Genomic DNA, 16,616 nt, shown 5'->3' with positions numbered 1-16,616 from the left:
ACAGCTGCCTACTGCCGTTCCCATAGCAGGCTGCACACAGCTGCCTACTGCCGTCCCCGTAGCAGGCTGCAGACAGCTGTCTGCCTTCCGTCCCAGTAGCCGCCTACTTTGAATATTCTTATTATTTAAATCAATAGTAATTGTGGCATAATTACTTTCAATTCAGCCGCCTACTTTTGAACTCCTCCAATTCTAAATGAAAACCCTGATAGTGGGAATTTTCCCTTTAACTTAACTGGTAGACTGGTGCTGGATCTTTGATGTGGAGAACCGAGTTCAATCCTAGAAAGGTAATTATATTGATCAACCATGACATAATGTAAGCTATTATGACAATCCTCACATACTCACCATTTGGACATCCGGGAAAAGCTCATAGCACGCTCTGTTGTGTACATCATTGACAGTCTGAATACCAAGCTTGGGTAATCCATTAAACCTACAAATTTAAACACCAATATGATATGAATGGCTTATATATGTAGAGAGAAATGTGTCAAAAGTTATTCCCCTGGATCTCCTTCATTCAGTGTTTTTTCAAAACAAGGGAAGCAAATTTACATATTCTCAGCTATAGACTATGCATGCATAATGTTTGATGATTAATGTTCAACTTGAAGTCTGATAAGGAATATTTCACGTATGGTAATATGCGTCAGTATCATCAGTGTAGGAAAGCTGAGTGCTGGGAATAAACCACTGGCATTCAGCAAATGTCTGATAAATTTCCCACGGGTTGCGATTCCTTACCTGAGACTGGGATTAGACCAACACTTAATGTAAGACAAAGAATCTTAATCATGCGTCTACAGCTCGTCTACATTTGGATCTTCGAGAGATTTATTTATTTGATTGGTGTTTTATGACGTACTCAGGAATATTTCACTTATACGACGGTGGCCAGCATTATGGTGGGTGGAAACCGGGCTGAGCCCAGGGGAAACCCACAACCATCCGCAGGTTGCTGGAAGACCTTCCCACATATGGCCGGAGAGGAAGCAGCATGAGCTGGACTTGAACTCACAGTGACCGCATTGGTAAGAGACTACTGGGTCTATCACGCTGCGGGATCTTCAAGAGAGGTGTAACATAAACATGTTCATTAAACAGTACCACAGGTGACTGTGTCTACTTCCTGACGTTCAGGCTTTTTGAAGGGAGTGAAACGAGTGAAAGTTGAGTGTAATTTCTCAGACCAGTTAGGCAGCACTTCCAAACAACTTGCTGAATTTTGCATACGGCGGGTCTGCTATCAACAGTGGCTGTCGTGACCTCCTCATACATCATAATTCATAAGAGATTCAAACAACGATACAGCGGTAAATTTCGTCTCAAAAGGGGCATACTAAATATCACTTTTTTCTTGGCAGATCTCATTTTTTCCAGTGAGAATCTCATCCTTCCTTCCAACAAAACCTTGACATATCTTTCTAAGATGAATACAACTATCAGAAAGAGGCATAATGAGTAATTTAGTCATAGATAATAGTTTCAGGTGAACCCCAGGGATTAAAGCAGACTTACATGACAAAGTACAAGCTGGCCAACATCTCTATGAGCAGACTGGGACTGACGACCAGGCGTGGAGATGTGACTAGTCCGTTTAACGAGTAATGCGACCCTGACCCCAAGGAGCCGTTTTCACCAGATGTTGGTAAGGCGTCCGGGGGGGTAACAAAGGCTGTGGAAACCAGACAACGGCTATCCTGGAAAATGCAAGGCACACAAGACATTAGTGTCGGTTTTTTACCTGTCCAGTTAAAGAGTATTCGTTGTGTGGCTGGGGTGACATGCATGAATATACTTATTTGATGGGTGTTTTACCTACATGATGGCGGCCAGGATCATGGTAGGAGAAAACCAGACAGACTTGAGTGTAAACCCACAGCCATCTACCAGGTTGCTGGCACAACTTCTCATGTATGACCGATGAGGAAGCCAGTTGACTGAGCCATTTAGGAGTTTGACTGTAGAACACAAGCCTTTTAGCCATCATGCTGACCATTCAAATCCCAAGTTTACCACGTAAATGTATAACAAAAATTAGTATGTTCACTATCACCGGTTGAAAGAACTAATACATAATCAAGCCTCCGTGCTAAAAAAAACCAAACAAAAACCCCCTAAACCCCCCCCCCCCCCAAAAACAAAATACACGTGCAGCCTGAGTGCTTTCTTCTAAGTAATACTTGAAGTTCCACTCATGTTTAATAGTCCAAGGCCTGCCTGAATGCAACTTGGGCATCTGGCTGCATTGAAGTCTTCCATCAGTCTGTCGATTGCAGGGGAGATAACTCTTGCAGGACTAATTGACAGAAAGAGTGGCTCCTTTAAAACGCTGTAGTATGTGCTCAAGTGCAAGGTAAGAAACATGCATGAAGAAAATTTTGCTAGTAATACTATCAATTACCTGTCACTGAACATGAACTTGAAACAGGCTTCTTGTTTGTTTTTTTTTCTTCTGGTTCATTTTTAGCAAAAGGAAATGAATGGCCAAAATCAATTTACCAAATACTGTATAGGAGTACTACAATGAAGAGTTTAACATTGTGTTGCTGAGCAACATCCTTGCTTATAATGACTTGGGATCAAAGGTCAAACAGGGTGTGGCTCATCAATAAGGCTCTTATTCCTGCTGTCAGATGAACTACACAAAGCGTCAGTAGTAGCTGAATAATCCTATCTATATGCTCTGGTAAAGTAGGTCTCAATGCCCAAACATGAACATAGATTGTTCATCCGTTCTTTAATACATTCAAGAAATGCAATCTGAATCAATTACGATCGCTGTCACCAGTTATATGAAGCCCTCCTGTTTTGTCAAACTGGAGATTTTTCAATTTACTGCATTTGTCACACTAGTTAGATTTTTCTGATAGTTAGTTGACAGGTTTTCTTGGACATTCCACATTTTAGTGTTCTCATCAAAATTTTTCATAATTGGATTTTCCTCAACATAGCAGAACACAGACACAAGTCTTGATGTTGGCACTGCCCATAACAAATATCTGTGAATGATACTGAATGACAAGGTACACTAGATCATAATAAATGATAATTTAAATGAAACATTTGTCAAATTTAAAGTTTAATATTTCAGATTATCAAAACTGTTAGAGTTAAAGTCATCCAGTTACAAAATGTTGAAGGCTTTATAAGTATAAAAATATGTAGACCTGGAACTGAGTAGCGTCAAACTGTAAGCTACCCAAGCAGTGTCACACTGTAAGCTACCAGAGCAGTGTCACACTGTAAGCTACCCGAGCAGTGTCACACTGAATGCAATCTCGGCTGTGTCAAATTGAATGCTACCTAAGTAACACCAAACTGAATGCTACCTCAGCAGTGTCAACTGAATAATACCTCACTAGTGTCAAACTGAATTTTAACTCAGTAGTGTCAAATTGAATGCTACCTGACCAGTGTCAAACTGAACGCTACCTGACCAGTGCCAAACTGAATGCTACCTGACCAGTGCCAAACTGAATACTACCTGACCAGTGCCAAACGGAATGCTACCTGACCAGTGTCAAACTGAATGCTGCCTGGCCAGTGTCAAACTGAATGCTACCTGACCAGTGCCAAACTGAATACTACCTGACCAGTGCCAAACGGAATGCTACCTGACCAGTGTCAAACTGAATGCTGCTGGCCAGTGTCAAACTGAATGCTACCTGACCAGTATCAAACTGAAAGCTACCTGACCAGTGCCAAACTGAATACTACCTGACCAGTGTCAAACTGAATGCTGCCTGACCAGTGCCAAACTGAATACTACCTGACCAAGTGCCAAACGGAATGCTACCTGGAGAAGTGTCAAACGGAATGCTGCCTGGCCAGTGTCAAACTGAATACTACCTGCCCAGTGTCACACTGAATGCTACCTGGCCAGTGTCAAACTCAATGATGCCTGAGCAGTGTTAACTGAATATTACACAGCTCTTAGCACACTCTGTGAGACTGAATACCGCTCTACTGGCGTGACAAACCCCCTGCTGAGTTCAGTGTCGGAGACCTGCTCAGGTGAGTAGGATTATCGTTAAAAGGTGTGAATATCATTCTGTCTACGTACATTCCTAGTTTGCAAGCGAAAGTGCAGTCCCCATGTATTCAGCCTTGTGAACAGATACATGTATGTACTTGTAAACATATACTAGGTCTGAAAAGCAGAAAGTTTATCTCCCAATACATGTAACCTACAGGTACCTCAGCACAACAAAATCCGTTCATCAACTTGATTAAGAGAGTAAATATATGGTCTTTATAAGTTTTTGATTAGTGTCAACGTTCAGAGTATTCATTTTCATACACATTTATATTATGCCATACAGAACCTCGCCAAATCTTCGCGTAAATTTCGCACAAACCAACGCAACTTTCTTTTTAAATAAAGCATCTGCAATAGCGTGTGTTTCCTGCCTAGCACATCGCCCCCAAGACAGGTAGACAGCAGTATTGTGTGACTGGACCATTGCGTGATCCTTCACGGTCATGTCTTATCATTTGCTGCGTTTGTATAAAGGTACTATCTAAACAACATCATGTAGTTATATTACTGTAAGGATCGTGTAAGTCTGATGTCAAAACAACTATAAAGAACCCCCAAAACACATACTTTCAGAATAGAATCGGCCATGGTCAGGCAACAGACCTTCCACTGTAGGCTACTTCATCTAACCAACATGCACACTGTAGGCTACTTCATCTAACCAACATGCACACTGTAAGCCTAGCCACAGCTATTGGTGTTTTCAACCAGCAACCTGAAATGACTGGTGTATTCTTTTGGTTTTAATTTAACTGGTGTGGTTATGAAGCCTTCAAGATTAACCTATATCTTTGATTGTCTACAGACTTGCTCACCGAATTGCAACCCTGGAAGCTGTACAGAAGACAGATTTACACAGGAACAGTCTGAAAACACTGCCCTAGCAGTTTTGATAGATTACCTTATTCCTACTATTTAAGATTGACAAAACCATACAGTGTGTGTTAGTTAATGAAGTTTGACACTTGTGAGTATTATTTACTTACTCCAATCCAACATGCCTATTGTTCTTCAATTTTGGTAGAATGTCACTGCAAGACACTAAGACTGAGTTCTTCTTCCAGGTCTCTGCATGACACTTCTGAGTATTTTAATTAAGCCTACAATAATCCACTTTCCTATTGCTGCCTAACAACCATGATATTTCTCACACAAAGAACTTGTATAGTAAATATCAAAACATTATGGTCAACATCGAAAAAAAAAATCATAAACATGTTTACTGATAAAAGTATAAGCTATTCGCATACATTTTTCTCCCACTTTTATTCATGTCCACCAATAAAATTTGATTTCTGAATTCATTTGGGTGTTCAAATCAAATAATGTTAAACATAAATTAAAACAGTGGAATGAATTCCATGAAGGCAGTTTGTAGTCAAACAGAGTCAGAAAAAGAAAATATTTCAGGTACATGCCAAAAATCCCAATAAAGTATGTTGGTGCAAATGGGAAATTATTATTTCTTTTTCTCTCGAACGAATCATTTTTTTTTTCTTACATGCATGGTTTTGTACAAACTCCAAATTCTCCATAACGCCATACAGACAAAATCTTCCTTTACTGTGTTTTCACTTTTTACCACTTTTATACTTGAAATTCCTATTGTAAGGTGGTTGTTGCATGGTGTGTCATCATCAAAGTGTCCATTTGGTTTTTTGAATTACTAAATGGCAGATACTTTTTCCCTGGCAAATGACTTCCACTAAAAGGATAACCTTTTACAGAAAAAAAAAAGGAAATTTGTCCACTTTTTATGGGAGACGAAGAGTATGCTAGTTTTAGCAGTGCTAGCAATCCATTACAAGTCTTGCACGGACTCACTCGTAAATAACTACGTGAAATCCACTTTGCGACCACAAACACACACATCACATATTTTACTTTGGTTTCATGTATTAATTGTGTTAGTCTTTCAAAAATCTTTTAAATCATTCTAACGAAGAACTGGATTTTCCATTGTTAGGGAAGTGAGGTAGCGCATAGGCCTAACAACGCTCAACCAGGTGAGTGCAATCTGTCACTGTGTCACTGAATCACTGATTCTGCAGGTGGCTGTCTGTCCCAGAGATCTCTACAGGTGCTCTACAAACTGTCGAATTGAAAGACCTCCAGGAGCGCGCTAATCTCCTGCCTGCTTTTGACTTTCAACCAAGCTGGGCTTCACTGTATGTGAGCAATGTTATTGTCAAACTGAATGCTGCCTGTGCAGTGACAATGAAAAACTGCCTTGATCTTTTACTTTGAAGCCCCTGTTTCCATATACCTAGATATACATTTCTGAGTACCGGTATATTTATTTATTTATTTATTTGATTGGTGTTTTACGCCGTACTCAAGAATATTTGACTTATACGATGGCGGCCAGCATTATGGTTGAAGGAAACCCCAAGCCCAAGGGAAACCCACAACCATCCGCAGGTTGCTGACAGATCTTCCCACGTACGGTATGCAGTATAAGCTTATTCATTATGTAAGTGTAACAGGGAGAGCTTTTCTCTGACTGCCATCATTCTACATGTAGCTATTAGTGTGTGTTTCCCATTGGCACATATGGCTTGGTGATGAACGTTGGATGTTGAGATGTAAGTTCACATAACAAATATTCAAATATTCGCCATTTATGCATTACCTATATACACGCAAATACACACTTTCACTGTTAATACTGACACCATACTGATGGAAGGCAAGAGGTCTTCAACAAATGTTTTAACTGCCCAAATGATTAAACAAACATCATCAACCAATTACCATCATCAAAGCCCCATTAGCCTGGAGGGCAGGAAAATCTACAAATTCCCTGTCCAAGGCCAGGTTTGAACCCAGACCTTGTGTCTCCTAGCGATCAAAAGGTATAAACTGTTTTTAACCAATAGACCTCCGCAACACTGTTCATTTAGCTTTGACTAGGAGCCCAAGTTTGTGGAGACATTGGATACTTGAGTAAAGTTGTCGTTGATGCATGACATCAAAAAACTTTTTTTTTGTCTGGCTTTCACGTCCACATATAATTCTTCCTCTCTTGTCCACAGGCAGCTAGGCTATGATATAATGTCATAATGATGATACCATATTCATAACAATTAAGAATGATTTGCAATGACGTTATCGGATATTACAGTTACATCTCTGATTATTCCCATAAGGGCCTGATCAATTTCTCTTCATCTAATTAACAAGTTATCAAATTTACCTGCCTGGTAACAATGCAGCATTTATGTTCCTACATGCACTCAATCATGCGCTACTTTGGGCTGCTATGATCTGATTGATTGCCTTCTGTCATGTGACTGCCATTTTGACGACCTGCCATATATGTTCACGTCGTGACCCCCAGGACCTTCAGAAGGAACATGACAAAGGCAACTGTCCTGGATATTACTCAGCATCATGTTATTTGCTCTTACATCACTTACAGATAATAGGCTTTATCCAATCAACAACAGGCATGGGTAAACTTCATTGGGCAATAAAGTGCAATCTCCTCATGTTTTCCTTGACACAGGATACATAAATACATGTACCTTGTTCTTGTTCACTGCAATTATACTCTACCTTAATTAAATAAAGTTTTATTATTATCTTATTATTCTTACTGATACAAGTGAGGAATCAAACATATAACAGTATACATATATGTTAAAAAAAAAACTCTTTTCAGTTTTGTTATCAAGAAAATTTGAAAATAAGTTTCTTAGTACTCACCTAGATATATTTGAATAAATTATACTCTTATAGTAAAGTGTTTTCATTAGTTCTGTTCAAATATATTTTTGTGGTCAGTGTTTTATAAAGATGTTACTCCTTTCATAAAGATCTTATTACTTTCACAAAGATCTTAATCCTTTCATAAAGATCTTATTCTTTTCACAAAGATCTTATTCATTTCACAAAGATCTTATTCCTTTCACAAAGACCTTATTCTTTTCATAAAAATCTCATAAAGATCTTATTTCTTATAACAAAAATCTCATTCTTTTCACAAAGATCTTACATGCATTCATTTTTAAAAATGCAATGTAAAGTGTCCAATTTGCAACTGAAATTGCACTTTGTCAGATTCTTCTAGAATTAGATGTACTCACAGATGGAATCATCCACAACAATCTTGTCACAGTTCTTACTCACCTTGACCATGCCTTACACATCGCTTGCCGCGACCTGGGGGAGAGGTTGGCAATGTCCTTATTGTAACACTGGACTAGGTATGTAATGACTGCCTGCCTGTGGAAAGAGAACGCAAACATGTACAAAACAGTCTGATTATCTCAGTAAATAACACAAAAATGTCCACCAGTAGTAACTTAAATTTGATTTATTTATTTGATTGGTGTTTCAGGACATACTCAAGAAAATTTTCACTCATACAACGGTGGCCAGAAATATGGTGGAAAGATTAAACCAGGCAGAGCCGGGGGGGGGGGGGGGGAGGGAACCACAACAATTTAGAGGTTGCTGAGAGGTCAGGCCTTCCCATGTACAGCCAGAGAAAAGGCCAGCATGATTAGTAACTTACAAGGTGGACTGACTAACAACTGGTTAACATAGCTTTATAGGAGTGGGTGTGATGAGCTGCTTGTCTTCATTGTCAGGACACTAGTCCAGGTAAAAATTCAATCTGGCCACACGATCACAAAGCTGTTTTGAGCTTAAGTCAAACTTAGTCTAAGCTTGTGACATTATTCCTGATTTTAATATTCAACTTGACTGATAAAGCTTGAATTTTGTTACGTCTATGACCAATGTACTGCGGAGTATTTATGACGTTGGAACAGACAGGATTTGGTTTCAAAGTGGCATTCTGTTTATCATTTATACAGCACTCAAATATTAGTTTTTAAAATAAATAAATAAAATAAAAACCATTCTCTTTTTGTTTCTATGGCTTGAAATTTCCAATTTAGTCCAGTGTACATTTCTTTAAATAAACTTTAAAATGTCACTTCTCACACAACTGATAATATTTTCTCACTTATAAACATACCTATATCAATGCATGCTGGGGGAAAATGAAGACCTAGAAACTTTCAGGATAATGCATATCAGCCTTTCTCATTCTCAAACATTTATAAATTTGGCATCTAGGGATAAATCTCTTTCTTTATCCTGTGCAATTGAGCAGCTGGAAATGATACTCTACAGGAACCAATCAAATTGCCATTTACTATTTTCTGCGAGGCAGTATGTCCTTCTGGAATGACATGCAGCCATCTTATTCTTCAATTTATCATTCAAGAGTTCAGAATAAATAAACGCTTCACATCCTATTATACGGAGAAAATCTAGTGAGTATCTTCACAGGACACTCAAAACACAAAGCCCACCATAGATCTGACAGACATGTACAAAGCCTCCTGACATTCAACCATGACTTCATCCAAAGTCTCTTTGCAAGATTGTGTAAAACAGCAACAGAAATGAAATTACATTCAGAATGAAGTACTTAATTACACTGAAGTAAGTTGTGAAGCATAAATATTTTTCAAGTTTTCAATTTTAGCTGCCACATATTTATTATCATCGTATTAGGGCAAAAAATGAGCAGAGAGACAATCAGTATGACAGAATATAAAATGTACCACCGAAGTTGCTTCCTCGATTGATTTATTGATTGATTGATGTTTAATTGTTGTATTCAAGATCATTCACACATGCTGCGATGATCAGTTTGCGGGAGGAAGAAGTAAGAATGCACCTCTGTTTAGGGCCTTAAATGGCGAATAAAACTGACGGACTTCAGAGTGAGCTCAAGGTGTGGGTCCTATTGATAGAAGGCATGCTAGTATTCTCTCGCCTTATGGGCACTCCAAACAGTTCAACCCCACCAAGGTCCCAAGAAAAGAGGGTAGACAATTCCTTGACCAAGGTTGGGTTTGAACCAACTCCTTGTGTATCAGACGATTTGAAATCAAGCAGGTTGACCAAATCACCACAAGCCTGCCCTGGCAAAGCAACACGACAGAAAAGCCCAAGGTTACAGCTGATGTACTTGTATGCAATCACCCAAGTTTTAGAACCCTAACATTAACCATTAATACCTACATACTGCAATCAGAACACTGCCATACAAGCCTTTCCTCTGGATGAGGAGAGCTTATTACAGGAGAGAGGACAGGGGCATAAATATCTCTCACAACATATGCTTGATTGAAAACGAATCTTCTTCTTCAAAAGAGTCCATTTTCTGTCGACGGAAACAAGAGAATGTTATCGGAAGGCTGTATAGCTTAACTACTCAACATGAAAAGAAGGGCTCACAGTGTAATCAAAGTGACAAATGGTGCATTGAGACAGCTTTCCAGATTTACCTCATGGTCTTCTTCAAAGGTAGGCCTCCATCTAAAGAAACCTAAGGGAAGACTTGTCCCAGCTATTCCGTTATTTATTGTCTGAACTGAAGAACTTGGATTCAACAGAAGTTTTGGACATCTGTCCACATAAAACTGCAGTTAATAAAGGTTAAGTGAAATGATAGCAAAAATAGATTTGCCATACCCACAAAGAAGGCTAATGTATGTTAGTGTATTTTCCAACAAGGCTACCGCAGAGGTCACCTGAAGCATAGCATGAATGCAAAAATTGAGCTCATTACATCACGGACTTTTTGTGATACCACCCTTTTCATTTACCTTGGCCTTAATTCATAAATGAAGTCGGTTAGCATGCTAGCGCAGCATAATGACCCAGGAGTCTCTCACCAATGCGGTAGCTGTGAGTTCAAGTCCAGCTCATGCTGGGTTCCTCTCCGGGCTCTGCCCGGTTTCCTCCCACCTTAATGCTGGCTGCCGTCGTATCAGTGAAATATTCCTGAGTACGGCGTAAAACACCAATCAAATAAATAAATAAATAAAATAATTCTTAAATGATAGATGACAGATTAAATCATGTGAATTAATTGTAATTAAATCATTGTAATTAACAGTAACTAATATGAATACAGAGCATCGATGATAGAAGGAGCATCCTTCCAGAGTTATTGTGATACATGTGTGTGGAACCAGAGCTCAGTACAGGCCGTTTTTGAAATACCATGCACCGACTCTTAACGAGGTTATACCAAGATACTGGAGATATTTAGCAAAAATCCATATTCGCTAATCAAATCAAACTGCATGGCTGAAAATAGTTGAACACTCCAGTAGGGTGAAGTTATATGGGGAAGTTATTGGAACTGTACTTGTAGACTTCAAGAAGGCATTCGATACAGTTAATCATGATATATTACTTAAAAAACTTAAAGTATATAAATTTCACTCAACTGCTCTTACTTTTTTTCCAGTTCTATATAACAGACAACACAAGGTTATTGTTGGAGGAGAAAGGTCTGATGCTATGGATTTTAAGGCCGGAGTTCTGCAATGCTCCATATTGGGACCTTTACTATTTATTCCATACATAAATGACTTTCCATTATTCCTAAAAGACAGTGGCAATTCTACTGACAACTTTGCTGACGACACAACTACATACTGCTCCTCAGGCAGTGTGTTTGACATTGAGCACCATATAAACAGCTGTATGGATTGCATTGAAGACTGGTGCGACAAAAACCTCATGTTTATTAATCTCAAAAATCTAAACACATGATCCTGGGCACCAGACAACACATCCCTTTCTCTGTTATGCTTGATGGAAATAAACTTGAATGAGTCATCAATGCTAAACTGCTTCGTATTTATACTGATGAACATATTTCCTGGAAGGCACAAATCAAAAATGTGTGTAAAAAGCTTTCTAAATTGTTTGGGATTCTATGAAGAAAGAGAGGTCTTCTATTTATTTATTTATTTATTTGTTTGATTGGTGTTTCATGCCGTACTCAAGAATATTTCACTTATACGACAGCGGCCATTAACAGGTTGCTGTCGGACCTTCCCACGTACAGCGGGAGAGGAAGCCAGCATGAGCTGGACTTGAACTCACAGAGACTGCATTGGTGAGAGACTCCTGGGTCATTACGCTGCGCTAGGGCGCTAACCAACTGAGCCACGGAGGCGCCCTGAGGTCTTCTAACATGTCACTGTAGTGATATCCCCTTTAAGTCTTATGCTCTTCCTCACTTTGATTATTGCTGGTCAGTATGGGGAAACTGTTCATTTTAAAAATAGAGAAAAGATAATCAAGTTACGGAAAAGAGCTGCTTGTTTAGTTCTACAAGAAAGCGTAAACACATCTGGAAGAATTTTACTATCAAGCTAAAATGGATGCATTTTAATAAAAGGGTGAGCTACCAAATTCTTTGTATTATCTATAAAGTATTACATAATCTTTGTCCAAACTATTTTAAACAGCTTTCCCCCCAAACCAACAGCTGCACAATATTGTTCTCAGATCAACACAACATGATATCTATATCTCTAAAGCAAGGACAAATTACATGACGGACAGATTTCCATATATAAGCATCAACATCAACATAGGCATCAAACAATGGAACCATGTAAAGGAAGCCCTTTCTCTGTCTGGCTTTCAATCATGCTCCTTGAAATCACAGTTATAGTCAGATAATGAATGAAATGTACATACATGTATGTATATGTATATATGCTTTCACTGTATCAATTATATTTAGGTGTATTATTATTATTATAGAAAATCTTTTCATAAGGCTACGTCCCTGTAATGCTCATGCACACATGAGTAAACCAAACACGGGATGAGAAAGGGGCCATCTCCCACTCACTTGGTTTGTTTCTCTGTACATGTGTGTAGGGGGTTCCAGCCAGCAGGGGGGCAGGAGGGGGTCGGTAGTGGGCCGTCTCCCACTACCTTACTTCTCCTGCTGGTTGGGACAGTTGCAGGGAAAGCACTATTGGTTGTGTTGTTGCTTTTTGTATGTATGAGTGTATATAGCTTCTCTTTTCAAACTACATGGTGCTTTACCTTGTTTTGTATATATTGATGTATTTTTTGATTGGAATACATGTTTCCTTTATATTTGTTTTCTCTGTGACGGCTTTGGGGGAAGAACAGTTTCATTGTAAATTGACTGAACTACCTTCGATAAATAAGATATTATTATTATTATTAATATATATTGTTTATAGAAGAAAAAATGATTCTTACGTTTAAAAAGTTTTAAAGCAACCCACTTTTTATGAACTTTTATAAATATCTCTTTCACTTCGCTTCACACATGTTAAAATCACGATCTGGATGAAGCCTTATTACCGAAGTGGTGCTATGCCATTATTATTTGTTCATGTAGCACTAAAATTTCCAGTATATTATGAGGTAAAGTTCTCAAGGTACATTGTAAAATAAAATGAAATGATATTTTTATTTAACAAAAGAGTGCTTGATCAATATTACAAAGAAACCGCTCTTCTCCCAAAGCCTTCAGAATACATGTCATAATAATAATTCGTCATAATTAATATGATAAAGACATATTAATACCAATGACAAATTAATTAATAACTGGAATCAAATGAATCATACAGTTAAATCTATCGTACCAAATTCAATATTGTTGTTCTTTTAATCCCTATACCTTCCAAAATGTTACCTTTCCCCTTTTCCTCTGCTCGCCACTGCTGAAGGCAACTGAAGTGCCCTAAGGTGCATGAGAAGGCGTCTGTCAGCATGGGTATACTTTCCCAATAGCTACTTGTACATGTTAAGAACTTACCTGTTCTGAGAGTTGATGGACTCATACTGGGGGTGGGGTCCACTAGTCCAGACTTCTTCTTCATTCTTGGAATACCTGGACAGTATGCCCTCTGTCAGAGCCATACAGCTCAAGGTCACAGGCTGTAAAGACAGGAATACAGGCATATATGTATACAATAGTTAGCCACATACACTTGTATATATAGAAAATTAAAGGGCAAGGCATATTTTACAGACTCAAAATCAAATGTATAGGTGAGTTTAGTTTAAACTCCCTGAAGTTAAAAGATGTCCTACTGTACAATGTGAAATGTTAGGCAACTATGATTTTTTAATTATGTTACATTTACTTTAACAAGGTCAACTGAAAACAAGGGCATCTCAAGAACACAGCGATGGGTAAATTAATGTCAACCAAAGTTGCTCTTCATTTCTTCGATGTCCTTTTGTATTTTTTTTTCCTTCACCTTCAGCAACAAAAGAGTTTGATATCAGGACTCCCTTACAATGGAGTTTTGTCTCCAAAATCAAATTAAAAATGTGCATAAACTACACTAAAAATTGCTCTTTCATATGCAAAAAGGTTGAGGAATTAGGGTATTGAATGGGGTTATTCGAGTCAACACAGTAATCAACTGTACAATATCCCGGAGTGTATGACCACCACCTTTTGTGGCAAGAACAATGCTTTCTAAATCAGAGCACTGAGCTATAGCCACTGCCATGACCTGAACTGAGGACTTGTTCAACATAACTGTAATACACCAACATAACATACAATATATCCATTATAAATTGCTTGGGGAGAATAATTATGGTAAAATTCAAATACAGACAACTTGTATTCATAATCTAGGACAAGAGGAAACCACACTTTATAAATATAAATAAATATATATATATATATATATATATATATATATATATATATATATATATTATATATATATATATTAGTAACCCTTTCATGTAGAAATAAACATGAAAGGGTTGAAGAAACATTGTCTTATTTCACTTCAATTTACTCATTATTCATAGAAGAACATATTGCATTAAACTTCAAATACATATACCGAAAATTCAAAGGCTTTTTTGCCTCAGCATATATGAACAATACTAAAGATGCTACATCTGAATGCTTCTATAGTATTGTGTGCACGCACACGATTTATTTGAACAATACTAAAGATGCTACATCTGAATGCTTCTATAGTACTGTGTGCATGCACACGATTTATTTGAACAATACTAAAGATGCTACATCTGAATGCTTCTATAGTACTGTGTGCACGCACACGATTTATTTGAACAATACTAAAGATTGCTACATCTGAATGCTTCTATAGTACTGTGTGCACGCACACGATTTATTTGAACAATACTAAAGATGTTACATCTGAATGCTTCTATAGTACTGTGTGCACGCACACGATTTATTTGAACAATGCTAAAGATGTTACATCTGAATGCTTCTATAGTACTGTGTGCACGCACACGATTTATTTGAACAATACTAAAGATGTTACATCTGAATGCTTCTATAGTACTGTGTGCACGCACACGATTTATTTGAACAATACTAAAGATGCTACATCTGAATGCTTCTATAGTACTGTGTGCACGCACACGATTTATTTGAACAATACTAAAGATGCTACATCTGAATGCTTCTATAATATTGCGTGCATGAACATGATTTATTTGAAGAATGTGTTCTGACATAAAATTTAGACCTTCATCAAAACGTTTTTTTTTTTTTGTAGAAAAGAAAACGTTGAGTTCTTGGCCATTTTACTGTGCACAAATCACAGGTTAAAAGTTATTAAAACAGTTAAATAACAATAACTGTAAATACTGTATCTGAATGCTTCCATAGTACTGTGTGCACGCACACGATTTATTTGAACAATACTAAAGATGCTACATCTGAATGCTTCTATAATATTGTGTGCATGCACATGATTTATTTGAAGAATGTGTTCTGACATAAAATTTAGACCTTCATCAAAACATTTTTTTTTTTTTTTGTAGAAAAGAAAACGTTTGAGTTGTTGGCCATTTTACTGTGCACAAATCACAGGTTAAAAGTTATTAAAACAGTTAAATAACAATAACATAATAACAGTCATAAGAGTTCAACAATTTTACATCAGACAAACAGCTAGCATATGCAAAATAATTCACCATAAAATATGAAATGTATCCTACGTAAAGAAACTGTCTGCTGGCTTCCTCTCCAGACATACATGGGAAGGTCTGTCGGCAATCCGCAGATGGTTGTGGGTTTACGTGAGTTCTATGCGGTTTTCTCCCACCATAATGCTAGCCACCGTCGTATAAGTGAAATATTCTTGAGTATGGCGTAAAACACCAATCAATCAACTAAATAAAGTGTCTGAGCAAAAGCTATATGCTGCAGAGACCCGGAACAGCACTGTAGTCAGCGCCATTTCAGTCTCTCTCAATCCCTTTCCTGTGTCTAACCCGACTCCATGCTCATTTGTCTGCCAACTGATACCTGCGGTTGTTAATTATTAGTGCTCCTGATGGAAAATCAAAGACGGATGTGGAGTTCATTAGTGTACTCAGATCGTATTCAACCAGAACAGACAGATTTGATCTGCATTTATGAGCAACTACATGCACAGTATACACATTTAGCTTTGAACAATCAATAAGAGAAAAAGAAAACAATAAAACCTAGAGCATGGAACAAATTGTTGGAACAAATACTATTACAGCATAGTTTACTGTGACTGAGAGACAACTAGCATGACTTATATGTGCTTGCCTTTGTTCAAAGAAAAGTTTATACTTGATGCAATGTAAAGTTGCAATGAAAATTAATATGTAGGCTGGTCTCATGAGTACCAGAGTGCCTAGAATAAACCAGCCTTTACTGGCAAGTGACTGACAAACTTTACTACAGGTAAGCAGAGATCCCCAATCCCAC

General features: G+C 37.8%; 1 protein-coding gene across 1 annotated transcript in view; it reads right to left on the bottom strand.

The window, feature by feature from the left end:
* Window positions 1-16,616, bottom strand: part of LOC135464434 (hyccin-like) — a 163,981-nt gene that overhangs the window by 16,747 nt on the left and 130,618 nt on the right. The window contains exons 7-12 of the mRNA XM_064741860.1: window positions 13,683-13,804; window positions 8,180-8,275; window positions 7,245-7,248; window positions 6,803-6,889; window positions 1,525-1,706; window positions 352-439 (exon numbers count right to left, since the gene is read on the bottom strand). Coding sequence (XP_064597930.1) covers window positions 352-439; window positions 1,525-1,706; window positions 6,803-6,889; window positions 7,245-7,248; window positions 8,180-8,275; window positions 13,683-13,804 — 579 coding nt within the window. The remainder of the gene's footprint in view (window positions 1-351; window positions 440-1,524; window positions 1,707-6,802; window positions 6,890-7,244; window positions 7,249-8,179; window positions 8,276-13,682; window positions 13,805-16,616) is intronic.

Source organism: Liolophura sinensis, chromosome 4, assembly GCF_032854445.1.
Source record: "Liolophura sinensis isolate JHLJ2023 chromosome 4, CUHK_Ljap_v2, whole genome shotgun sequence".
In the NCBI taxonomy this organism is placed as follows: Eukaryota; Metazoa; Mollusca; class Polyplacophora; order Chitonida; family Chitonidae; genus Liolophura; species Liolophura sinensis.
Note: the sequence above shows the minus strand (reverse complement) of the source record. Positions and strands in the feature narration are given on the sequence as shown.